The 27,621-nt window shown below is 41.6% G+C and overlaps 1 protein-coding gene across 3 annotated transcripts in view; it reads right to left on the minus strand.

The window, feature by feature from the left end:
• Positions 1-25,184, minus strand: part of LOC132830694 (abl interactor 1-like) — a 46,542-nt gene extending 21,358 nt beyond the window's left edge. For 2 of the 3 annotated variants that reach the window (XM_060848505.1, XM_060848504.1), the window contains exons 1-3: positions 25,035-25,184; positions 22,041-22,208; positions 4,992-5,168 (exon numbers count right to left, since the gene is read on the minus strand). In XM_060848505.1, coding sequence (XP_060704488.1) covers positions 4,992-5,168; positions 22,041-22,208; positions 25,035-25,151 — 462 coding nt within the window. In that variant the 5' untranslated portion in view covers positions 25,152-25,184. The remainder of the gene's footprint in view (positions 1-4,991; positions 5,169-22,040; positions 22,209-25,034) is intronic. The other variant, XM_060848506.1, reaches the window with a different exon arrangement.
• Between the last annotated feature and the right edge of the window lie 2,437 nt (positions 25,185-27,621).

A 27,621-nucleotide genomic window follows, 5' to 3' on the forward strand; every position in this document is an offset into this window, starting at 1 on the left:
AGATTTCAATGTACAGGCAACGTTTCTGCTGCATCGAACAGATGTGCAAAATTTCAGAATTTAGTTTTGGACAATATTCCTCTTCTCTCACTACCATTGCTGACAAAACAGCAAATAAAACAGCAAACTGATTGAAAAGGAACAGCATGTTCTTCATCATAACTGAGTGGGGATTTGCTGTTCCTGCATTTCCTACTATATATGTTGAAATTTACATAGGAATCCTAGGCGTGTTGGGAATAAGCATATTACAGTATGCCTGCAAGTGACATGCTAGCCATAATCAAACAAACCTAGCTCCTTGAAAGTGGAGTTGCAGGTAGATAGGATAGCAAAGAAGGTGTTTGGTATGCTTTCCTTTATTGGTCAGAGTATTGAGTACAGGAGTTGGGAGGTCATGTTGCGGCTGTACAGGTCACTGGTTAGGCCAATTGTGCAATTGTGGAATATTGTATGCAATTCTGGTCTCCTTCCTATCGGAAAGATGTTGCGAAACTTGAAAGGGTACAGAAAAGATTTACAAGGATGATGCCAAGGTTGGACGATCTGAGCTACAGGGAGAGGCTGAACAGGCTAGGGCTGTTTTCCCTGGAGTATCAGAGGCTGAGGGGTGACCTTGTAGAGGTTTACAAAATTATGAGGGGCATGGATAGGATAAATAGGCAAAATCTTTTCCCTGGGGTCGGGGAGTCCAGAACTAGAGGGCATAGGTTTAGGGTGAGAGGGGAAAGATATAAAAGGACTTAAGGGGCAACATTTTCATGCAGAGGGTGGTACGTGTATAGAATGAGCTGCCAGAGGATGTGGTGGAGGCTGGTATAATTGCAGCATTTAAGAGGCATTTGGATGGGTATATGAATAGGAAGGGTTTGGAAAGTGCTGGCAGGTGGGACTAGATTGGATTGGGATACCTGGTCGGCATGGACTGGTTGGACCGAAGCGTCTGTTTCCATGCTGTACATCTCTATGACTCTAATTAAATTTAGACATTGCGAGACTCAGCAGGTCTGGTGACATCTGTGTGGAGAAAGAGTTAAATGTTTCAGGTTCAGTGATCTTCATTAGGTCAGTTGCTGCCAGCTGGTTGAGGTTTGCCAGTAATTTCATTTTTTTTTGTTTCAGATCTCCAGTATCCACAGTTCTTAGTTTATATTTAATGTGAGGAAAACAATGAATGAATGGTAGAAGAACATTTCCTACTCTTTAATCCTTGCTACAAAATCATTACTATATCTTTTAGTTTAGTATTTGAGTTTATGATGCAGACAAGAACAGGAAGTGAGCTGAAAATGTGAAAAAATAGAACTTTATTTGCTCTATGAATGCTACACAGTGTTGTATCTCATTGACCATTTTAGCTCCATGTTGCTACATTAAAATCTGATGGTTCTATTTTAAGGGCTCAGTTCCCATTTTTGCTCTGTTAGAAATATTGTCTGATTAATGTTACTGGATAATACACATCATGATGATCCTAACTGGTAAGAACATAAGAAATAGGAGCTAGAGCAGGCCATTTGGCCCCTAAAGCCTGTTCTGCCATTCAATAACATTCTGGTTGATCTACACCAGGCTTCAACTCCTCTTTTGTTCCAGCTCAACATAGCCATTAACTTCCTGATATTTCAAACATCTATCAACCTTCTCTTGAAATTTTTCAACATACTGTTTCCACTACTCTCTGGGATGGAGAATTCCACACATTCACTACAGGCAGGTAGAAGAAATTCCTTCACACCTCACCTCCACTGGTTTGCCAGCATCAGACATATTCCCTACCCTCCCTGTTAACATTTTGCAGGGGCCATTTTCCCCTTTTGTTCCCAAATCTCCTTAATAGCCACAACACCTTCCTACGCAACATTTGCCTGTTTACTTCATCCCTCCTCACTAGGCCCCAGACACACTTTCCAAGTGAACCAGCAATTTACTGGCACTTCACTCAGTCAAGTCCACTGTGTTCACTGCTCACAATGTGGTCTCCTCTGCATTTGGGAAACGAATGCAGACTGGACAATCACTTTGTGGAACACCTACATTCAGTCGTGAAAATGATCCTGAATTCCAGTATCCTGCCACATTAACACATCACCCTATTCCCTAGCTAGCATCTGTCTCAGGCTTTATGCAGTGCTCCAGCGAAGCTCAGCACAAGCACCTAATTTTCCCCTTTCAGAACATGCAGCCTTCAATATAGAGTTCAATAATGTTAGGGCATGAGCACCTTTTCCCATGTCCTTTATCCACTATTCACATCCCAGGCCTGATCATTACATGAGCTGCTTTCAGCTACGTATGTGCCCATTCACAGCCTTTCTTCCTTCCTGGCTTACTATCATCCATCCCTCTATCTTTCTATCACTCTGGGCTCTGTCCCCACCTGTCCATATACTCCTTTGTTTTGTTTTTGTTTTGTGTTGAAATAGTCACATGAGGCCACAGATATTCTTCAACAATAGAATATAAGCTTATTGTGCAAAGAAAGAAATCAGATAAACCAAACTATGTACGAGCTATAAAGATCTTAACATTAAAACACAGTTTTGTTTTGTTTCCCAACACTATCCATTATGGAGACTCAATTCCACAAAAATTATACTCCTATCTCAACTCTTAGAGTTTCTACTTAAACCAACTCCTTCCAGTCACTCTTTCTTGAAGTGTTGAAATTATTTTATGATTTCTCTCCAAGTCTGATGACATAAAGATTTTACAGTTTTGATGCCATAACCACTTGCAATTGCATCACCCTCAGGATTTCTATTCAAACTCTCCTGGTTTGGAAACTTCACAACCGAGAGAAAAATTTACTGCTGCAATGACTATTTTCCTTTGAACTGAGCTGAACAAACTTCTACCATGAGAGAAGCTAAAACCTCATTCAGAAAAACTTGTTTATGAACTCAACTCTTACTGAACTCTGTAAGTTGTGCTCTGAAGTCAAAATAGAACTAAAAGCTTAATGCGATTACACTGCCTATCCTAAACCCAGGATCAGAAACATCTTATTCCATTACACTGTAGTGGTGCTCCCAAGCCTTTGTTTACAGTCACATATCTTCTTGGACCGGATACATTTAGGTCACTATTGCAGAATAACTTTCTCACTTTTCACAAAAAAAAAATTCCATTGAGTCATAGAGATGGAAACAGACCCTTCAGTCCAAACCGTCAATGCTGCAATTGTACCAGCCTCCACCACTTCCTCTGGAAGCTCATTCCACACACGTACCACCTCTGCATGAAAAACGTGCCCCGTAGGTCTCTTTTATATCTTTTCCCTCTCACCCTAAACCTATGCCCTCTAGTTCTGGACTCCCCGACTCTAGGGAAAAGACTTTGACTATTAACCTTATCCATGCCCCTCATAATTTTGTAAACCTCTATCAGGTCACCCCTCAGCCTCCGACGCTCCAGGGAAAACAGCCCCAGCCCGTTCAGTCTCTCCCAATAGCTCAAATCCTCCAACCCTGGCAACATCCTTGTAAATCTTTTCTGAACCCTTTCAAGTTTCACAACACCTTTCCAATAGGAAGACGTGTCCGTGTTCCTCGCAATTTTCCAACAGTGGCCAAACCAATGACCTGTACAGCCGCAACATGACCTCCCAATTCTTGTACTCAATACTCTGATCAATAAAGGAAAGCATACCAAACGCCTTCTTCACTATCCTATCTACCTGCGACTCCACTTTCAAGGAGCTATGAACCTGCACTCCAAGGTCTCTTTGTTCAGCAACACTCCCTAGGACCTTATCAGTAAGTGAATACGTCCTGCTAAGATTTACTTTCCCAAAATGCAGCACCTTGCATTTATCTGAATTAAGCTCCATCTGCCACTTCTCAGCCCATTGGCCCATCTGGTCAAGATCCTGTTGTAATCGGAAGTAACCTCCTTCGTTGTCCACTACACCTCTAATTTTGGTGTCATCTGCAAACTTACTAACTGTACCTCTTATGCTCGCATCTAAATCATTTATGTAAATGACAAAAAGTAGAGGACCCAGCACCGATCCTTGTGGCACTCCAATGTTCACAGGCCTCCAGTCCGAAAAACAACCCTCCACCACCACCTTTGAGCAGTTCTGTATCCGAATGGCTAGTTCTCCTTGTATCCCGTGAGATCTAACCTTGCTAATCAGTCTCCCATGGGGAACCTTGTCGAATGCCTTACTGAAGTCCATATAGATCACATCTACTGCTCTGCCCTCAATCCTCTTTGTTACTTCCTCAAAAAACTTAATCAAGTTTGTAAGATATGATTTCCCACGCACAAAGCCATGCTGACTATCCCTAATCAGTCCTTGCCTTTCCAAATACATGTACATCCTGTCCCTCAGGATTCCCTCCAATAACTTGCCCACCACTGACATCAGGCTCGCTGGTCTATAGTTCCCTGGCTTGTCCTTACCACCCTTCTTAAATAGTGGCACTACATTAGCCAACCTCCAGTCTTCCGGCAACTCACCTGTGACTATTGATGATACAAATATCTCAGCAATTTAATCTAGCACGAACTCACATTTTTATGCCTGTTTCCTTAAATTCTGTCTAAGTCCAAAAATGATAACAACACATTTTACTTGGCATTGATTACAACACTTCCATGCAAAAACTTACTTTGACTTATTGGAATTGGAGTTGAGAGTATGGTGCTGGAAAAGCACAGCAGGAGAGGCAGCATCCGAGGAGCAGGACAATCAATGTTCAGGCTTTTGCCTCCAAAGTTGTTTTTCCTGCTCCTTGGTTGCTTCCTCTCCTGCTGTGCTTTTCCAGCATCACACTTGCGACTCTAATCTCCAGCACCTGCAGTCCTCACTTTCACATATTGGAACTGGAGTCTGGTTCCAGCTCTAAATAATAAGCAGATACTTTTATAAAAATCTGTCCTGTTAAAAATCGGCAATTCTTTTAACGGCGGGCAAGATAATACATAAGAGTTTCAGACACACATTTATTTTTAGTAATACAATTTTGAGTTAATGTTCTCACCTTTACTCCGTGTCCAGTATCATCTAGGAGTGTATAGATAATGGGCTTCCTGGTGTACTTTTCTCGCTGTACAGGGTTTGCTGGAGGAATGATTTTGGTCATCCTTGGTGTAGATTTAGCAACAGCAAATGCTCCAATCTCTCGCCGAGCCACTTTCTCTTTGTGCATCTCTACTTTCTAAAGAAATCAAATTGAAAGGAAAAGGTAAATAAATGGTGCTTCATCTGTGTTGGTGAGTGTGAACTATTTTTTTTGTACATTAGAGACCCAACTACCCTGACTCTTTACTGCCCTTTAGACAATGATAAACGCTAGCCTCATCCATGTGGCTGCCATTAATCCCATGAAGACTCTTCCCAATCCTTTACAGTACCCTAACTGGACGATACTACTGTATGTCTCAACCTCTCATTCTAACCAGAAAGCTAAAAAGAACTGTATTTATCTAGCTAGGAGAAAGTGAGGACTGCAGGTGCTGGAGATCATGTGAGATCAGGAGTCTCAGCAGTACGTGGGATAAGTTCTTGCTCTTTTTCAAAGTCATTTGTGAAATCTTTTCCCCCATCTGCCTGAGAGTGTAGAGAGGATCTCAGTTTAATATCTCACCCTAAAGATGGCAGCTGGGATCATGTGAAATTCTGTCTGATAGTGTGAGAGGTGGATAAAAATAAAATATTGGAAGCTAATCATTACTTTTAGTACATATTTAAAAAGATGATGGTGAATCTTTAACTAAGGATAATCCCTTGTACATAATTTCTCCAGTTTACTTATGTTTATTACAATACATTAGTATCAACATCTATGTGGAATCAAATATTTAATTTCATGGAGGTGGTTTCTCTCCCTCTCATACAGAAATTTAAAAAAAAATATGAAAAAGACTCATATCCCATTGTTAGTAACAAAAGAGCTATTTCAGACCTATAGTAAGTAACCCCAAATTTATCAGCACCACTTTTATATTCATTGATGGGATGACTGTTATTCTAGCAAATAGTTCTTGTCCATCCCTAAAAGTCCGAGCAATGGCTGACAAGCTTTCATTCTTGAATTAGTAAAGTTCTTAGGGTGGGATCCAGGTGTGTTTGACCGAGTGACAGCAAAAGAATGACAAAATAGATCCAAGTCAGCTTGGTATGTGGTAAATCAGGTTGCACTTTTGCTTCTTTGGAATGGTAATACCCAGTTGACAAAATGACTTTTACCAAAGCAATGCCAGTCCATAAGACTATAGCATATAGGAGCAGAATTAGATCATTCAGTCTGTCACAACTGCTCCAACATTCAATCATGGCTGATAAGGTTTCTCAACCCCATTTTCCTGCCTTCTCCATCTAACCTTTGATCTTCTTACTAATCAAGAACCTATCTATCTCTGTCTTAAATATACTCAATGGCTGAGAGGTGACCTTAATAGAGTTTTTTAAAATCATGAGGGGCATTGGTAGGGTAAATAGACAAGGTTGTTTTCCCTGGGGTGGGGGAGTACAGAACTGGAGGGCATAGGTTTAGGGTGAGGGGGAGAAATTTCAAAGAGATCGAAGGGGCAACTTTTTCACGCAGAGGGTGCCGTGTGTATGGAATGAGTTACCAGAGGAAGTTGTGGAGGCTAGTAAATTACAACATTTAAAAGGCATCTGGATGGGTATGTGAACAGAAAGGGTTTAGAGGGATTTGGGCCAAGTGCTGGCAAACAGGACTAGATTAGTTTAGGATATCTGGTTGGTATAGACAAATTGAACTGAAGGGTCTGTTTCTGTCTGCACATCTCTATGACTTTGCCTCCGCAATTTCTGGTGGCAATCAGTTCCACACATTAACAGCCCTCTGGCTGAAGAAATTCCTCCTCATCTCAGTTCTAAAAAGTCATCCCTTCACTCTAAGGCTGTGCCCTAAGGTCCTAGTCTCTCCTACTATTGGAAAGATCTTCTCCATGTCTACTCTATCCAGGCCTCTCGTTATTCTGTAAATTTCAATAAGAAGCCCCACTTATCTGTCTAAATTCCAAAGAGCATAGACCCAGACTCCTCAACCACTATTCATACAACAAGCCTTTATTCATAGAATCATTCTTGTGAACCTCCTCTGCACCCCTCCAAAACCAGTCCCTCATTCCTTAGATAGGGGGCCTAAAACTCACAATATTCCAAATGGGGTCTGACCACAGGCTTATGCAGTCTCAGCAGTACATCCCTGTTCTAATGATCCAGCCCTCTCGAAATGAATGCTAACATTGCATTTGCCTTCCTAACTTCCAACTGAACCTGCATGAGAGAATCCTGAACAAGGATTCCTACATGACTTTGTGCTTCAAATTTCTGAAGAGCTTGCCCTGTTTAGTAAATTTTATCGCGAACAGCCACAATTTATTCTGACTGTGCAGGCACCAGTGAGTCTGTCCTTTGGTCTGCATGGACCTTCTCAACCATGAGAAACAGGAAATAAAACAGTTGCAGCCTTGTAACAGACATGCACACAGACAAGATCAGTTCTTCTTGTGGCAGTTCCTGCAAAGAAACCATACCATTGCTGATTTAAAGCAAAACTGCAAAATGCAAGAAACATGAAATAAAAAAAGAGAAATTATCTGTATTTAAAAGAGGAAATCTTACCCAATATTTCCCCTTCTAAAACTTTAACCTTTTTTCACCCAGCAGATGATGGACATTGCAGTCTACTCCCAACATTTTATGGCTTTATAAAAGATGTTATTTACACATTGCTTCAGAAGCACATAAAAGGCATGGGTTTTTTTTATATATTAAAAGGCTTTAGCCAGAGATGGGTTGTTACTTATAAGCTTTTCTCTTGAAAGAATGTGGTATCTTATCCCCTTCATGCATTGTAGAACAAGCAGTGTAAAGATAAACAGTGGAAATCAGGATGTTTTGCATTGCTCAATCTGGCACTTCAGTGGATTTTCACTGTTTTCACAGCAGCCAGAGCCAGTGTCACAATAGCAGCTTTTCATTGAAGGAATTGAGCTGGGAAAAAGATTAAAACCTTTGTCCTCACTAAGCTATGTGTACTTGGAATAAACCATGAGGGTGGTGTGCACACAAGCTGTTACACTCTGGCAGTGATTCTTGTCCCATGAACTTTATTAACATCAATCCTCTTTGTGCTGTGCATGAATGAATTCTTGTTAATTACAGCAGGATATTCTATTAACTATTTGAAGATAGGAACCTTGCAATAAATTGCTTCTTTTCTTTGAAAGCAAACCACAGTACCCACAGACATGCATGTCATTGCAGATGAGTTCCGTTAATTATTATTCCCTCACTGGCACCCTCCTTGTTGGTTTAAAGTACATTTTCATTGATAGATGGCTAGCTAAATCAGAACGCAAGCTCATCGGGCTTTCATGCATTGGAATTTCTGAAATACAATATACAGCCAAAAAGGCAATAATTTCTCAGGTTGTCCATTATTGATATTGTTGCTGTGTCATGGATAGCATTAAAGGATATTTGCCAGCAAAAATGCTGCATTAAGATATGCTGAAGAACTGCACAAAGATGACAATAATACATAGGTAAGGAAGTGAATGGGAGTGTTTGAAACAAGTGAAAATTAGAAGAAATAAAATATATGAGTGACTGATCTGATATTCCTCAGTTTCAGTGCCACACAGAGTCTTAAGTGGCCACCAAACACCTTTTGACAAGATCAAGTACCCAGTGGGGCTGTTGTTTCGGTGGAAATCCTGCTTACCAGGAGCTGCCAACCAGAGGTCAATAGCTACTTTGACTGGATCTGGGGAAGCCAAGGCTGCTGCCAGAATGACAGCCACTGGAGGCTTGGGATTGAGAAACAATCCACACCACGTGCAAGTAATAGCAGAAAGGTTTCCAAGTGTCAGACATTGTTGGAGAAAGGTGCAGAGGGATCGACAGCAAAATCGGGAGGTGGATCTCAGTAGCTCCCCATCCTCCTTCCAGATATTGTACACTTCAATCAAGCATTGTTTACTCTTGACCAAGGGGGCATTGCCCATCTGGGAGAGCACTCAATTTCATAGAATCCCTATAGCATGAGAGCAGGACACTTAGCCCATTGAGTCTACATCAACCCTCTGAAAGACATCACTGCCCAAAACCACACCCCCCACCCTTTCGCTGTAACTCTGCATTTACCATGGCTAACCCACCTCATCTGCACAACTTCCCATGGCTAATCCATTGAATCCGCACATCTTTGGACTGTGGGAGGAAATCCGCGCAGACACGGAGAGAACATGCAAACTCCACACAGACAGTCACCTGAAGCTGGTATCGATCACAGGTCCCTGGCACTGTGAAGCAGCAGTGCTAACCACTGAGCTGCTGTGCCACACAAGGACAGGCCTGCCCATGACTGGATTTGCTCTAATAGAGGTGGGAGGAGGGCCCTAAATGGTCATTAACTGCTCACTGAAAGGCCTCAATGGATGTTGGGCATGACACCCAACTTCTGGCTATCTGCATGGAATGCAACACTTTTGGAGATGAGGAGAGATGTAGTTATAAATGACTTCAAACTCGCAAAGAAAGAGGCTATAAATTTGCATTCCAAGATCACACATATCAATCCAGTATAAGCCAGCAGCTAGGGAAGCAGGCAGGTCATCTGGAAGTATTTTGAATCAAACTGTGCAGGAATATCTCTGGCACAGGTGGAACTATAAACCTGGAGTTCCTGATCCTAGCAGGAACACTACCGCTGTGCCACAGCAGCCCTCAGTGAGTCAGTTGTAGATATTTTCAAATCAACCTGTTCAGACATGTTATTGTACATGTCAGAGGTAAGTGGGCCTAAGACCATGAGCATAAGCCTTTATTAAATTAGATTACTTACGTTAGATTAGATTAGATTAGATTACTTACAGTGTGGAAACAGGCCCTTCGGCCCAACAAGTCCACACCGACCCGCCGAAGCGCAACCCACCCATACCCCTACATTTACCCCTTACCTAACACTACGGGCAATTCACCTGACCCGCACATCTTTGGACTGTGGGAGGAAACCGGAGCACCCGGAGGAAACCCACGCAGATACGGGAGAACGTGCAAACTCCACACAGTCTGTCGCCTGAGTCGGGAATTGAACCCGGGTCTCAGGCACTGTGAGGTAGTAGTGCTAACCACTGTGCCACCGTGCCGCCCTAAAGTACAGGGGTGGCCACGCAGTCCAGGAAGGTAGTGAAGAGGTAAAACTGGTAGTTTCCAGCATAATTCAGAAACCAACATTGAGATTGGAATTTCCAAAGGGCCATAACATTGGAAACTAATGTGTTGACCTTAGAAAATCACAATGCTGGAGATCATGTTGGGATTTCGATGCATCCAGGACAATTTCAAACTTTCAACTGATGACCAGTGGTTAGGAAAGAATGGAGGAAAGCATTCACCTCCAATTACAAGACCTTTAAGCTTGTTCAAGAGTTTTTTGAAATGCCAGTCTGAAATGACGAGAAACATTGAAAATTCCTCCTGCTGATTCACAACAGTTTAGCGCAGGATTCACCATGCAGCTCAAAGACCTTGTTTTCTCCAAGTTGATCAGGGTGTTCAATGACAGCAGCAAGAGTAATACTCCCTCCCATTTCATCTAGACCCAGTCACAACCTCAAGGAGCTGCCTGCTCTCATCCAACACAGAGCCAGACTCACATTATGTTCCATTGATAATATCACCAAGTGGTAGTATAAAAAGATTGGCATTTCAGGTATTCCTGAAGGAACTGTGCGGGTCAGGAGGAGAAGTCATTGTTTCAAACATGCTAGTCCTATTGGCACAGGTGGGAACAGAGTAAGCACAGGCCAGCGCTGCATAGGTAGACAACTGAGAACTGGGGGTGACAGATAAATGGTGTAGACTTCTTCATAAGAAATATGAAGAGGTTAAATGGATAAGGACAAATAGCATGTCATGTTAACAGCCACATAGCACATGGCTGGTGACCAGAACTGGGGCATTCTTGATTCCAGATGCAAAGCAAGATGTGAACTGAATGGGTTAGAAATGGAAATTGTGAAGGAGTGGGCACACACTTAAAAGGTAACAATCTTCGAGATATACAAGCGTAAGAAATGAGAAGGTGTTGAAAGGATGGGAACTGCGAGTGGGCTCTTTTAAAAGAGATGATGACTGCAGTTTCAAAAGGAAAGAATATGATGATCTGAGGGAGGGGGAAATTTAACATCAGCACCACCAGGAAAAACTGAGCAAGTGGGCAGGTAAGGTTCCCCATGTCACTTGTCTGCTGGTGAAGCAGCCACATACCACTATTCATGGCTTGAACAGACATTTCTTTTTCGGCAGCAAAGCAGCTTGCCAAAATGGGTAGGGTCACATAAAAGTACAAAAACAGAAGTAGTTCATTCAAACCTGATCCACCATCTAATTGTCATCTACCTCAAAACACCATTTTCCTGACACTATCTCCATATTATTTAATGTAAGTAGTTTCCAGAAATGTATCAGATTAGATTCCCTACAGTGTGGAAACAGGCCCTACAAGCCCACACCAACCGTCCGAAGAGTAACCCACCCAGACCCATTTCCCTCTGACTAATGCAATTATGGGCAATTTAGCATGGCCAATTCATCTGACCTGCACATCCTTGGACTGTGGGAGGAAACCCACATAGACACAGGGAGAACGTGCAAACTCCACACAGACAGTCACCCAAGGCTGGAATCAAACCCAGGTTCCTGGTGCTGAGAGGCAGCAGTGCTAACCACTGAGCCACTGTGCCACCCATATAGATTTCACTTTTGAATGTACTCAATTGAGAATACTCGAGGTTCCACAGCACCATAGAGTTCCAAAGATTCACCATCCACTGAAATTATTTTTCCTTACCTCAGGTTTAAATGTTTTCAGTTTTTATTCTGCACCACACCCAAGTCACCAGCCTACAGAGTTAACTGACCCTCCCCTTCCCTCCCAACCCATACATACATTTGGATGCGCACATTATAAAACTAAATTGCAGATGGCCCATTGGAACGTAACTTTTTCAATGCTAAGTTTTTAAAACTTCATTTCAGCTTCTGAAATTAATTGAAAATGGCAACAATGGTACCTGTATGACTATAAATGGAAGGTACATGCTTTAAAACTCCAAACCAAAAATAAACAAAGAAATAACAGATAATTAACATTAAGAGGCAGTAAGACATTTCTAGCCATCTACTTTTCTCCAGGGTCAACGTCGCCTCTGCATGTTTTTCAATGTTTTATTTTATGCGAATTCCATAAATCCCTTTTGTGAAGCACAAGTTAGACTGCCATGACCTTCAGAAATTTTATCTAAAGTTTAACAAAATAGCAAGAGAAATATTTACTCATCAGGCCAATGTGCATTTGGCTTTTGAGCAAGCATGAATTAAATTTCATTCGAAACTGGAAGCTGTAAAGGAAAAAACCCAAAAGTGTTTACAGTTTGCATGTCAATGCCAAAATAGAATTTTTTTTTGGTGGGTGGCTGAAGAGGGTAACAGCGTCTAAATTCTAAAAATGCCTATCTTGCAAAATGCCTACCTTGCAGAAACTGAAATCAATCTCTGTTTTGGCACACAGTAATGTAAGTTCATACTGACTCTGTAAATGAAGTTTCACTCACCTAAATCTTTTTACAGCCTGAGATGATCCATATATGTTGCTGGGTACTAATTAACAAATATCAATTGTAACATATTATGTGATCTTTCTGCCATCTCATCTTCCAATCCCCATTTTAATTGGCCCTATAAAAGAGCTCACTCATCTTTCCATTGGATTAATGAAGGGTTACTACATGATAACTTGTTCTTTTTAGACACTGATCTGCACGTGTCATTCTGCTTCAGATTTCAGTTTTCCAGTCTTTTCTTTTTAAATCATTGTTGAATAGAGATACAAAGTGCAGGTTTAAACCTCTTTGAGGATTTCATCACAAGACATCAAGCAAAGCTTATATTGATTGTAGCTGAAAATGTGTTGCTGGAAAAGCGCAGCAGGTCAGGCAGCATTCAACGAACAGGAAATTTGACGTTTCGGGCATAAGCCCTTCATCAGGAATGAGGAAAATGTGTCCAGCAGGCTAAGATAAAAGGTAGGGAGAAGGGACTTGGGGGAGGGGCGATGGAGATGTGATAGGTGGAAGGAGGTCAAGGTGAGGGTGATAGGCTGGAGTGGGGTCGGGGCGGAGAGGTCAGGAAGAGGATTGCAGGTTAGGAGGGCGGTGCTGAGTTCGAAGGATTCGACTGAGACAAGGTGGGGGGAGGGGAAATGAGGAAACTGGAGAAATCTGAGTTCATCCCTTGTGGTTGGAGGGTTCCCAGGTGGAAGATGAGGCGCTCTTCCTCCAGCCGTCGTGTTGTTATGGTCTGGCGATGGAGGAGTCCAAGGACCTGCATGTCCTTGGTGGAGTGAGAGGGGGAGTTAAAGTGTTGAGCCACAGGGTGGTTGGGTTGGTTGGTCCGGGTGTCCCAGAGGTGTTCTCTGAAACGTTCCGCAAGTAGGCGGCCTGTCTCCCCAATATAGAGGAGGCCACATCGGGTGCAGCGTATGCAATAGATGATGTGTGTGGAGGTGCAGGTGAATTTGTGGCAGATATAGAAGGATCCTTTGGGGCCTTGGAGAGAAGTAAGGGAGGAGGTGTGGGCGCAAGTTTTGCATTTCTTGCGGTTGCAGGGGAATGTGCCAGGAGTGGAGGTTGGGTTGGTGGGGAGTGTGGTCCTGACGAAGGAGTCACGGAGGGAGTGGTCTTTTCGGAACTGTTCATGGAGAATTCACAGAATATAAGTTAATGCAATACATTGTCAGCTGGGCTTCAAAATCACTCTAAAATAGCCACAGCAGAGATAACACTAACCTTTTTTTAAAAATGTATTCATTTTTGTGGGATCTGGGTGTCACTGGTTGACTAGCGGTTATTGCCCAAACCTAGTTGCCCTTGAGAAGGTGATGGTGAACTGCCTTCTTGAACTGCTGCAGTCCACCTGCTGTAGGTAGACCCACAATGTCATTAGGGAGAGAATTCCAAGATTTTCATCCAGCAATAGTGAGGGAACTGTGATATATTTCCAAGTCACTATGGTGAGTGGCTTGGAGGGGAACTTGAATGTGGTGGTGTTCCCATATATCTGCTGCCTTTGTCCTTCTAGATGGTTGTGGGTTTGGAAGGTACTTTGAGAATTTCTGCAGTGCTTCTTGTAGGTCGCACACACTGCTGCTACTGAGTGTCGATGATGGAGAGAGTGGATGCTTGTGGATGTGGTACCAGTGCAGCCAACTGCTTTGTCCTTCAATGGTGTCAAGTTTCTTGATTGTTTTTGGAGCTGCACTCATCCAGGCAAGTGGGGAGTATGTGCCTTATAGATGGTGGACAGGCTTTGGGGAGTCAGGAGAGGAGTTACTTGTGGCAGTATTCCTCACCTTTGACCTCCTCTTGTAGCCACTGCATTTATGTGGAGAGTCCAGTTGAGTTTCTGATCAATGATAACTCCAAGGTTTTGGTAGTGGGGGATTCAGTGATGGTAACACCACTGAATGTTAAGGGCAGTGGTTAACTTGACTATTGTTGTTAATGGTCATAGCCTAGCATTTGTGTGGTGCAAATGTTACTTGCCACTGGTCAGCCCAGGCCTGGATATTGTCCAGATCTTTTTGCATTTGGACATGGACCTCTTCAGTGTCTGAGGAGTCACGAATGATGATGAACATTGGCAACCGTCCCCACTTCTGACGTTACAATAGAGGGAAGATCATTGATGAAGCAGCTGAAAATATTTGGAGATAGGACACTACCCTGAGGAACTGCTGCAGAGATAGAGTCCTAGAGTCATAGAGATGTACAGCATGGAAACAGACCCTTCAGTCCAACATGTCCAGGCCAACAGATATCCCAACCAAATCTTTATTCCCACCTGCCAGTAGCCGGCCTATATCCCTCCAAACCTTTCCTATTCATATACCCATCCAAATGCCTCTTAAATGTTGCAATTGTACCAGCCTCCACCACTTCCTCTGGCAGCTCATTCCATACACGTACCACCCTCTCTGTGAAAAAGTTGCCCCTTAGGTCCTTTTATATCTTTCCCCTCTCAACCTAAACCTATGCCCTCTAGTTCTGGACTCCCCGACCCCAGGGAAAAGACTTGGGCTATTTATCCTATCTATGCCCCTCAATTTTGTAAACCTCTATAAGGTCACCCCTCAGCCTCTGATGCTCTAGGGAAAACAGCCCCAGCCTGTTCAGCCTCTCCCTGTAGCACAAACCCTCCAACCCTGGCAACATCCTTGTTAATCTTTTCTGAACCCTTTCAAGTTTCACAACATCTTTCCGATAGGAAGGAGGCCAGAATTGCATGCAATATTCAAACAATGACCTAACCAATGTCCTCTACAGCCGCAACATGACCTCCCAACTCCTGTACTCAATAATCTGACCAATAAAAGGAAAGCATACCAAATGTCTTCTTCACTATCCTATCTACCTGCAACTCCACTTTCAAGGAGCTATGAACCTGCACTCCAAGGTCTCTTTGTTCAGCAACACTCCCTAGGACCTTACTATTAAGTGTATAAGTCCTGCTAAGATTTGCTTTCCCAAAATGCAGCACTTCGCATTTATCTGAATTAAACTCCATCTGCCACTTCTCAGCCCATTAGCCCATCTGGTCCAGATTCTGTTGTAATCTGAGGTAACCCTCTTTTGCAGTCCTGGAGCTGAGATGACTGACCTCCAAGAACCACAACCATCTTCCTATTTTATCCCCTACTGCAAGGTTTTTGCAATCCTGTGGGACAATCACTTTACTAACATTTCTCCAGTACCATGAAATTCCTGTTGCTCTATTCTTCAGTGTTTGAAAATACCCCTTTTCCTTTCATTGACCAACCTAGCTGGGTAAAATGTAATTAATGTTCAAAGTAAGACATTGGGCTCACTACAAGTGGCCCTTAGTTCCAACACATGTCATATCATCCTGGCTTACAAGTAAGCCAGTAATATACTGCAACAATGATCAGAGTGATTTAGATTTCTTGAGTGGAATTGGAGCCTAAAGTTCCCACTGAGCAAGAAAGATTTTGACATTTCCCTTCGTTAGTTCACAGTTTCTATAGGTGCACTATACAAATCTGTATGCACTGACTAAGAATAAATGTTGCAGAAAATAGAATGTATAACGCCCTTGAATGATTTATTTTTCACTAGAATCCAATTAGCCAGAAGTATATAGTTTTACGTGGAATATATAGCACAGAAACAGACCAGTTGGCCCAACCAATCTATGTTGGTTTGTTATCCATTCACACCTCCTTCCATCTTTTCTCATCTAAATCTATCATCTATTGCCTTTTCTTTCAAATGCTTAGAGTTTCCTCATAAATGTGTCTATACTTTGTGCTACATCCACTACCTGTGATTGTGGGCTCCACATTCTTCTCACTTTTAATGAAAAGGCTTCCTCTGAATTCTCTATTGGATTTCTTGGTGACTATCTTACACAGATGGCTTCTAGCTATGCTCATCAGTAAAGAGAAAATAATGTCTCTTTAGCGAATTTATCAAGATCTTTCAGTATTTTAAGTACCTGTCATAGGTAGGGTCCCTTCAACTGTCACTCTACAAGACTGAAGAGACCAAGTTGGTCAATCTTATGCTAATGTATACCCTTAGACAATTCTGGTATCATCCTTGTAAATCTTTTCTGTACCCCTCCAGTACCTCCATGTTCTTTTTATAACATAGAATAAAAACTGCATGTGATATTCTAAATGTGATCTAGATTAGATTAGATTACTTACAGTGTGGAAACAGGCCCTTCAGCCCAACAAGTCCACACCGACCCGCCGAAGCGCAACCCACCCATACCCCTACATTTACCCCTTACCTAACACTACAGACAATTTAGCATGGCCAATTCACCTGACCCGCACATCTTTGGACTGTGGGAGGAAACCGGAGCACCCGGAGGAAACCCACACAGAAACCCACACAAAATCACTGTTCGAACAGGTTTTGTATAATTTCTGTATTTTTTAAATTCTAGCCATCTAGAGATGAAGCCGAGTGTTTGGTTTGCCTTTCTTTCAAATAAAATATAGACTTGCTGATGTGAGCATTTCTTCAAATCTTTACTAAATACTTGCACAGACAGAGTTGAGATCTCACAAAGAGCTCACAAGCGTTCAATGAATCCATCAACCCAACCCTTTAAGCCCATCCTGCCCCACATGTGACAGAGTCTACAAGTTGTGAACTGGGACTTGTCAGTCATCTTAGAACTAGTAGAACCGGAATGAAAGCTTATCTTCCTCTACCCTTGACAAAATGCAATCTGGGTGAGCGCGAAGCGGAACACTTACATTCTGTCTGTAAAATTGACCCTGACCTTCTAGAGGTAAAAAATGAGGTCTGCAGATGCTGGAGATCACAGCTGAAAATGTGTTGCTGGTTAAAGCACAGCAGGTTAGGCAGCATCCAAGGAATAGGAAATTCGACGTTTCCGGCATAAGCCCTTCATCAGGAATGGATTCCTGATGAAGGGCTTATGCCCGAAACGTCGAATTTCCTATTCCTTGGATGCTGCTTAACCTGCTGTGCTTTAACCATCAACACATTTTCAGCCCTGACCTTCTAGATACCTGCCACTTCAACACACCATAGTGTTCCCAGGCCAACATTTCTATCTCAGCCTGCTGTGGTGCTCCAGCAAGAATCAGCTCAAGTTAGAAGAACGACATCTCGTTTTCCACTTGGGGACCCTGCAGCCTTCAGGATTCATCACTGAGTTCAATAATTTGAGAGCTGGAATATCTTCTTCCATGTGCTTTAACCATCCCCATATGCCAAGCCCTGTCATGACATGGGCTGTGTAAATATATGGCTTACTTGTAGAATAGATTGCTGGCTGCGAGTGTGGATGTGCTCGGGGTTCGGAGGCCTGTGGTGGTGCTGTGTTTTGTGCGCGCGCAGAAGGAGATCACATGATGCTCTGTTTCGCGACCCGGAAGAGTGCGAGGAGGTCACGTGGTGTTCCGTTTCGTGGGCCGGAGGAGGTCACGTGGGGTCGGACATCCGGGAACACGAGGAGGTGGAGAATGGAGTCAGGTCAACAGCCAATCAGAAGACAATCCCACCTCAGTGATTGCATGACGTTTTTTATTGTGTAAAAGACTGGGTCAGGGGCAGGAATACGTCTTTCTTTGCGAACTGACACACTTTGTAGTTTGTCAGGGACAGAAAGATCTAGACCCAGAGCTCTGTATACTTTATCTACTTACTGCTAAAATAAACTAAGAGTGTGAGACCGAATATCTTCTTCTATTGCTTCATTTAAAGAACACGCAGGACTGGGCTCACACATAGAAGAAAGTAAGTTGGTAGATTGAGCCAAAGTCCAACAGCTGCTTTCAGCACAGCCAAACCATTTTTGCCTATTTATGGCCCCCATTATCAGCTTTTCTTCCTCATCCCTTTGTGCCCATCCCTTTATCTGCCTGGCTCTCTCTCCCTGGGCTCCATCTTCACTTACCCTCTCACTCCTACCCCCATCCCCATCATGAGCATATATGCCACCTCTTCATAGCTGCTATCAGTCCTGAAGAAGGGTCACTGGGCTCAAACCATTAGCTCGGCTTCCACTCCACAGATGCTGCCAGACCTGCTGAGTTTCTCCAGCAATTTCTGTTTTGGTCATAGATCTTCAGCATCCGCAATTCTTTGTTTTGTTTTATCTTCCTCCATCCCAATGGGCTGTCTAAAAACAGGAGGTTAAAAACCAAATATGACCCTGAAAATCTGCGCGGAGCACATCCTGTGTGCAACTTACTCAGAACTCTCAGGCTTAAATCAGGTCAAAAGACAGGATGGATGGACCATACACGGTTATTTTGATGAAAGAATGTGAACAGGCATAAAGTGGGTGACATGTGTATTTGAAAGTCGGATGTTGTATACAATTTAATCTAACTACTGAGTTGCATAATTTGAACTTGACTGAAGATGTCAAAACAGAATTCAGATTTTGGCATTTTCAATCTGATTTCCGGTGTAACAGTCAGAATGGTATTAAATGGAGGTGATAGGACCAACCTGACTGGGGAGCTAGCAAGAACACTCCAGCGCATTTTTCCAGGGAAGCTTACCACAAATCATACTCAAAACTGGTTATAGCAATTCACTCAACAATTTGACCAGTTCCTGCTATGTAAAACCAGGCAAAGATGAAGATAAGTAGAAAGGGACATCACGTTCCTGTGTCTTGTACATGGACACATGAAGCCACATGGACATGCTGAAATATTCAGAAGTCCAAACTCCTCTACTCTCAGCTATCTGCCCACAAATCAGCATCCACTAAAGTCAATGAATTCTTTAAACATGCCTGTTTGATCTGGCCTTCATACATTGAGAGATTTTGAACAATGTGTTTGATTTTCACACACAACACGAATGTGTGGCACTGTCATGAAGCTTCAGGGACAACTTGGAAAGACCGATTAGTAAACCCACAGGGACGGAAATATTCATTCAAACAGCCGCGACTTTAAATCAATAAAATGCCATTTTTTAAGATTGATCTAGCTTCCCTTCCCTTGGTCCTGCCCCTCAGAATGACCTTGCTCCAAAGAATTTTTTTTAAAAAAAGTTTGCTCAGTTTGTAAAGAAAGGAGCTAACTGCAGTGTATATATATCGGTCCTCATGATTATTACATCCATGCATGTAATTCACTGCCCAAGGCACAAGGAAATGATGACTAGTGCAGCAAAATGTGAACTTTGGTATTTCTTGCAAATTGTCCTGAGTACAAAATGAGAGGTTTCATCAAAATATATTTTCATAATTGCTGTAATAAATGCTAACAAGTGTTCATGGGATCTTAATAAAGTGTCCCAAAATGTTCTTCAAACTATCAGCAATAAGTGAACAGTGAAAGACGATGGCTCACAAAATCCTCTGTATTGCTGGGCCCCATGCGAAGATATTTGTACCATCAATAGTCTCAGGTGAGGTGCCAAAAGACTGGAGGTTGGCAAACGTGGTGCCACTATTTAAGAAAGGTGGTAAGGAGATGCCAGGAACTATAGACCGGTGAGCCTGAACCTGACGTCAGTGGTGGGCAAGTTGTTGGAGGGAATCATGAGGGACAGGATGTAAATGTATTTGGAAAGGCAAGGACTGATTAGGGATAGTCAACGTGGCTTTGTGCATGAGAAATCATGTATCACGAACTTGATTGAGTTTTTTGAAGAAGTAACAAAGAGGATTGATAAGAGTAGAGCAGTGGACGTGTTCTATTTGGACTTCAATAAGGCGTTCGACAAGGTTCCCTATGGAAGACTGGTTAGCAAGGTTAGATCTCATGGAATACAGGGAAAGCTATCCATTTGGATACAGAACTGGCTCAAAGATAGAAGACAGGGGGTGGTGGTGGAGGGCTGCTTTTCAAACTAGAGGCCTGTAACCAGTGGTGCACCACAAGGATCAGTGCTACTTTTCATCATTTACATAAATGATTTGGATGTGAGTATAAGGGGTAGAGGTAGTAAGTTTGCAGATGACACCAAAATTGGAGGTGTAGTGGACAGCGATAAAGGTTACCTCATTTTACAATGGGATCTTGATCAGATGAGCCAATGGGCTAAGAAGTGGCAGATAGAGTTTAATTTAGATAAATGCAAGGTGCTGCATTTTGGGAAAGCAAATCTTAGCAGGAGTTATACACTTAATGGTAAGGTCCTAGGGAGTGTTGCTGAATAAAGAGACCTTGGAGTGCAGGTTCATAGCTCCTTGAAAGTGGAGTTGCAGGTAGATAGGATAGTGAAGAATGCATTTGGTATGCTTTCCTTTATTGGTCAGATTATTGAGTACAGGAGTTGGGAGGTCATATTGCAGCTCTACAGGACATTGGTTAGGCCGCTTTTGGAATATTGCGTGCAATTCTGGTCTCCTTCCTATCGGAAGGATGTTGTGAAACTTAAATGGGTTCAGATAAGATTTACAAGGATGTCGCCAGGGTTGGAGGATCTGAGTTACAGGGAGAGGCTGAACAAGCTGGGGCTGTTTTCCCTGGAGCTTCGGATGCCGAGGGGTAACTTTATAGAGATTTACAAAATTATCAGGGGCATGGATAAGATAAATAGACCAAGTCTTTTCCCTGGGGTCGGGGAGTCCAGAACTGGAGGGCATAGGTTTAGGGTGAGAGGGGAAAGATATAAAAGAGACCTAAGGGGCAACTTTTTCACGCAGAGGGTGATGCACGTACGGAATGAGCTGCCAGAGGAAGTGGTGGAGGAGAGTATGATTGCAACATTTAAAAGGCATCTGTATGGGAATATGAATAGGAAGGGTTTGGAGGGCTATGGTCCGGATGTTGGCAGGTGGGACTAGATTGGGTAGGGATATCTGGTCAGCATGGACAAGTTGGATTTAAGGGTCTGCTTCTGTGCTGTACATTTCTATGACTATATGACACTCCTGCAAGTCCTTCGAAGCAATCTGTTAAAATATACATCTGTCATGGGTCGGACATGTACCATACCTCAGAGGCAGGGGACACTAACTCTGTGCCAAATAGCTCAGAGTTTACCCTATCATTGGTGCTGCTGAGACAACAGTACGCTCAGCACCAGCAACCAAAATGTGACATGTGTTTTATGAGCACTAACAGGCAATTTAAGTGGCTAGCAGCTGCACAATAATTTCTGATTAGGCCGTTCTTAGACTTGAACATTTTTTCCACTCTGAGATGGTACCTTCAACTAAATGAGGGCCAAAATGGGCATATCAACTCATCTTAGACATCTCAGAGACTCCTTGACACCCAGAATGCAAAGGGAAATCTGTCACCCAAACACCGGCTGGGAATGCTAAATTATTGCTTGACTCTATTTGGCACAGGACATATTTCCAATTCTGTTTAGGCATCTGACATGGTTCCTCTGTGAAACCAAAAATCAATAACTTCCCAATTTCCAGGAATCTTTGAAACTTGAATTATTGCAAAAATAAAGAAAAAGAATCAATGAGAAAGAATGGCAATTAAATGAAGGCTTATTATCACCTGAGATATGAAGTTGACAGAAGACTCCATTTTGGAGAGTTCTGAGGCCTGTAGATCCAACAATTTGCATACTTTCTCAGCCAAGCTATTGATTTGACTAGCAACACTTGCGAGAGATTGTGCAGCATAGGCCTTGGTCTCCTCCAAAGCTTTTGTTTTGTCTTGAGCCTGTAAAAATTATAAATACTTTAGGGTCAGATACTGAGAAATGTTTATGGTATGTATTAGTCCACCATTTTTGTAAAACTCCATAGCTATGGGAATCATAGAAAACAATAACCATTTTTTTTGTTAGAATAATCAAAACTAAGAGCAAATTGTTGCATTATTCTGTACTAGTTTTGTGTCAACATATTGAAAATAAAGTTTCACTTTTAGCTCTTAGTTATATATGTGAAACAAATAATATTTTATTTTTCCAGATGTAGAGAAGTGGTACAAGTCCCTCTAATTGCTCCCGATAACATTCTTAAAAATGATTTCACGGAAGAGGTGCAGCACTGACATGGCCAGCATCATTGCCCATCTTCTCTTGCTTTTAGTGACTTAGAGTCACTGAGTCATAGAGCATGGAAACAGACACTTCGATCCAACCATTTATGTCAACCAAGTTCCCAAACTAAACTAGTCCTACCTGCCTGTGCTTGGCCCATATCCATCCAAACCTTATCTATTCATAACTTATCCAAATGCCTTTTAAATGTTGTAACTGTATCTGCATCCACCACTTCCTCTGGCAGTTCATTTCACACACCAACTACTCTATGTAAAAAAAAAGTCCCTCCTGTCCTTTTTTATATCTTTCTCCTCTCACCTTAAAAAAATCTGCCCCCTAGTTTTCAACTCCCCCATCCTAGGGAAAAGACCCTTGGCATTCAGCTGGTCTCTGCCCCTCTTAATTTTATGAAGTTCAATGAAGTCACTCTTAAACCTCCTACGCTCCAGTGAAAAAACATCCCAGCCTTTCCTGTCTATTCTTATCTCAATCCCTCCATTCCTGGCACCATCCTGGTAAATTTTTCTGAACCTTCTCCACTTTAATAATATCCTTCCTACAGTAGGGCAACCAGAACTACACACATTGTTAAGAGTCAGCCAACATGCAGTGGGTCTGCATTCACAAATAGGACAGATTGGACAAGGATAACAGATTTCCTGTCGGAAAGATTGCTAATGTGTTCTTCAATCATAGACTGATCTTTCTCTCAATTTCTTTGAAACTCTCTCAATTACCCTTGACATTCCTTCTATTACCATCTATCACATTTGATTCTTCCCTCATTCACCCTCCTTAACCTTCCCTCAGTCACCCTCATCCATCCTTGGCCCCCTCTGACCTTCACTCAGTCAGCCGCAACCCACCCTCAGTCATAGTTGGGTCTCCTCAACCTTCCCTTAAAGATCTTTGACCTTCTCTCAGCAACCTATGACCTTTCCTTCAACACCCTCAACCCTCTCTCGGTCAGTCTTGAACTTCCTCAAATCACACTCATCTCTCCCTCAGTCAGCCTTGACATGCACTTGGTTGTCATGTCAAGCTTAGCTGTGGCTTCCATTTAACAGCCCCATTGAAACTGCTCTAGATAATCAAAGAATTCATATTAATTGAATTAGATTGCAAACAGCATATTATTTCCATAACCTTTCATGGAACAATTAGGTAATAAATCACTGAGTGTGAACCTTTCCAGAAGATGAAAATCTATTTATTAAATCAACAACTTTTCCATATCGGAAATCAACAGTAAAAAAAAGCCCAGATGGATAAAATGGTGTTTGTTGCATTTTGTTCACAAACAGAGCCCTCTGTGAATTGGAAAATCAAAAAAAAGTCAACTTTTTTATTGCTATTGACATTAGGCAGAAATGTTAACATTTGCATTTTTACAACTTGCATCTTAAAGTGAAACCTCCAAATGCTGATAGAGATCAGAATGGAAACCTCAGACTTCTGCCGTCACTCGGGTTTATGAGCAGTCATAAAGGTCCATATCTGGTCACATGTTTTAAACCATAAAAAAAATTAATCTTTTCAGCTTTACCTCTTACAAAAGAAGTCAGAACATTACAAGATAATATTATTATTTCTCAGTTCAACTTGGTATTGATTTCCAAATTAGTGCAAGGTTTTCTGGTAATTTCAGTTTCCTGAAATAATTGTTAATAGTGAGGAAACTGAAGTACTTCTGTGTTTGGCTAATAATTCATGCTCCACTGATTTGTTTTAGCAACTATAACAAATTGTGAAGTGTTTCTGAAATCATTCATAGATGATGCAATCTAAACATAGCATCAAGACCATTACTTCAAGATTGATGGTAATAATTATTGAGTCTTTTTTTAAATATATGAACATTTACTTTGTTCTAATCAAGTGGGTAAACATTTGAAAGTCCAGACATTGTTTCCTAATTGTCATAATTCAAAAAAAAGCATTGAGCCAATTTTCATGTGTATCCACTAGCTACAGGGATTGAAATGCAAAGCACACATCTGCATGGAAACCAGAAACATACTCTGCCAGTCTTTTAATGCAAAGCAGTACAGAGTTGAGGAAGGTATATTTGTGCAGTAAAGTCTTTGCTTACCAGCACTTTTTAAAATTCTCAAAACACAAACTGTCAAATACACTTCTGATTCTGTAAGTGAATAAACAATTTATATTTAACAAGTACATCAAAAAGTTAGCATTTAATTCAGAGTCTATCTTCCAACTTTTGTTGAGAATATCTTTAGCTATCAGTTAAGAGAACCTGAGTCCATACTCACTGAAGTGTTGAGCTACTATCAGAATAGAATGTTATGTCAAATATATTAAAAAGCAATATTCTTCAGAAAAACATAAAACTAGCAAGGTGTCAGAAAACTGATCAAAAAGTATAAGTTATTGAATGTGAATTACCAAATCCACAGTCCAAGTGAAGAAGGTGTGCATTGAAGTTGTGGTTAGGTTTGTGGTAGCTACAAATAAATTAATTAATTTAATTCACGTACCTGGATGTAGTTATTCTCACAGTATTCAGCCACTTTCTGGAGATTTGTGACGCTTTCCAAAAGAAGTTTTCTATCTGCAGGAATGTCTTGTTGAAATAAGCTCTGCATTTCTGCCATTTTGCAGAAAGACTGTTTTCATTTCCTTCTTTCTGTGAGCACTATGGTTTTTAACTTGAGGTTTCCCAGCCTGCGCTTATTTATTGTGATCTTTCAATCAGAAGCATTCTGGGCATTTTTGCACAAAGAAAAAAAAGTGCAGTTCTTCATACAAAAGCATTGTTGATTTAAAAAGGTAACACCAGACGTTCTCTTCAGCAAAATTTCTGATTGAACAGCACAGTAAATTGAAAAATGCAAAAATGGAATGAGTCTACATTTGACATAAAAATAGAATATTTTATTACATAACACAATTTTTTGTTGGATCAATTTATTTTCAAAGTCAAAAATCAAATATGTTATTTCTGAACATTTTGTGGAGGAGGTTACTTACCCTTTTTAACAGCAATGATGCAAGACAAATAAATCGTTTCATCAATGTTATTAGTGGGTCCCACCAATTTAGTTGAGTAAAGAAAATCACATTTAACAAATGCCCTGACTTTCATATCACCTTGAATGTATTGTGTTCATATTCTTGTAATTGGAAAATAGAATATCATATATTTTTAATATAAGTTACATCAAAGCATTTGCTAATTATATATGTGCTCTAAATGGTCTTCAGGAAATGGCATATAAACTTTAAATCTTTGAAGAAGCTGTTTGAGTAGCACTGAGCTTTGGGGATGAGGATAAGAACGTTACAGTGAGCAAGACTTTGAGTTCTTTATAACTGAAGTAGTGAGCAAGAAATAGAAATTATTCAAAATGGCGCCAACTTTGGTTCTACATCATTTGGTCCCAAAACTTAGATTGGTTTTCTGCATCACGTAGACGAATAAGGTGCCAAAACACATGTCACCCACTCTATTGGGGAAGGATCTCTTTTGCACAACATTCACATATTTAGAAAAGCTGAGTTTGTCACAACCTGAATTACCTTGTTTTCCCTTTTTAGCTTTAGGAGTTCAGTAAAACAGGAATTGCCTTTCTCCTATTGCATTCTTAATAAATTTAAATTGTAATGAGCAAAGTGCAAAGGGTTGAGATATTAAAACTCATATTTTGTGTTGCTACCTGGACTCCAATGTTTGCTCCAGAGTTAGGGGCACAGAGTTGGGAGAAATCCCAGCTCCATGAACCAGCCATTAAAAAATGGCTGCCTGTGTTTCCAGTGTTTAGATCAGGGGAGTGTGGAGATGGGTTATATTGAGAGCTGGGCTAGGCAACATAGAGAGACGATTGGTTGACAGGCAGTAAGCAGAGAGTAAGGATAAAGGGATCCTTTTCAGAATCATAATGGAGTTCCACAGGATTCCATGTTGACATCACGACAATTCATATTATACATCAACAATCTTGACAAAGGAACTGAGGGCATTGTTGCTAAGTTTGCAGATGACACAATGATAGGTGAAGGTACAGATAGTGTTGAGGAAGTGAAGAGGCAGTAGAAGGACTTAGAAAGGCTAGGAGAGTGGACAAAGAAGTAACAGGTGGAATGCAAATGGGGAAGTTTGGAATTTGGTAGGAAGAATAGAGGTATAGACTACTATCTAAACTAGGAAAGATTTCAGAAATCTAAAGTACAAAGAGACTTAGAAGTCCTAGTTTACATTTCTCATCAGGTTTACATGTAGGTTCAGTAGGCAGTTAGGAAGGCAAGTGCAAATTTAGCATTCTTTTCAAGAGCTGAAAATGTGTTGCTGGTTAAAGCACAGCAGGTCAGGCAGCATCCAAGGAACAGGAAATTCGACGTTTCGGGCATAAGCCCTTCATCAGGAATGAGGAAAATTCTTTTCAAGAGGGCTGGAATGCAAGAACAAAAAGTGCTGAGATTATATAAAGCTCTGGTCAGACCTCATTTACAACATTGTGAGCAGTTTTGTGCTCCGTATCTAAGGAAGGAAGTGCTGACCTTAGAGAGGGTCAAGAGGAGGTTAACAAGAATGATCTTGGGGACAAAGGGCTTGTCATATCAGCAGTGGTTGAAGATTCTGGGTCGGTAATCAATGGAATTTATAGGATGAGGGAGGATTGCATTGTTCCTTACAGAAAACTGAGAGGCCTGGGTAGAGTGGACATGGAGATGATGTTTACAATGGTCAGAGAGACAGGGACCCATTGGCATCACCTCAGAGTGAGAAGAGAAAGAATTTCTCCATCCAGAGTGTGGTTAATCTGTGGAACCCATTAATGCAGAAGGCTGTGGAGGCCAAGTCATTGACTGTATTCAAGACATAGATGGATAGGTTCTTGATTGGAAAGGGGATGAAATGTTAGAGGGATGAGACAGGAGAATGAGGTTGAGAAACATTTCAGCCATGATCGAATGGTAAAGCAGATTCAATGGGCCAAATGGCCTAATTCTGCTCCAGTATCCTATTGCCTTATGGTTTTGTGCTCATTGTGAAAATTGTAGTTTGAAAATCAGCCACACGTAATGAATCTTCTAATGGTTTTATCTGACCAGACACTCTAAAAT

The sequence above is a fragment of the Hemiscyllium ocellatum genome, chromosome 32 (assembly GCF_020745735.1).
Source record: "Hemiscyllium ocellatum isolate sHemOce1 chromosome 32, sHemOce1.pat.X.cur, whole genome shotgun sequence".
Taxonomy (NCBI): Eukaryota; Metazoa; Chordata; class Chondrichthyes; order Orectolobiformes; family Hemiscylliidae; genus Hemiscyllium; species Hemiscyllium ocellatum.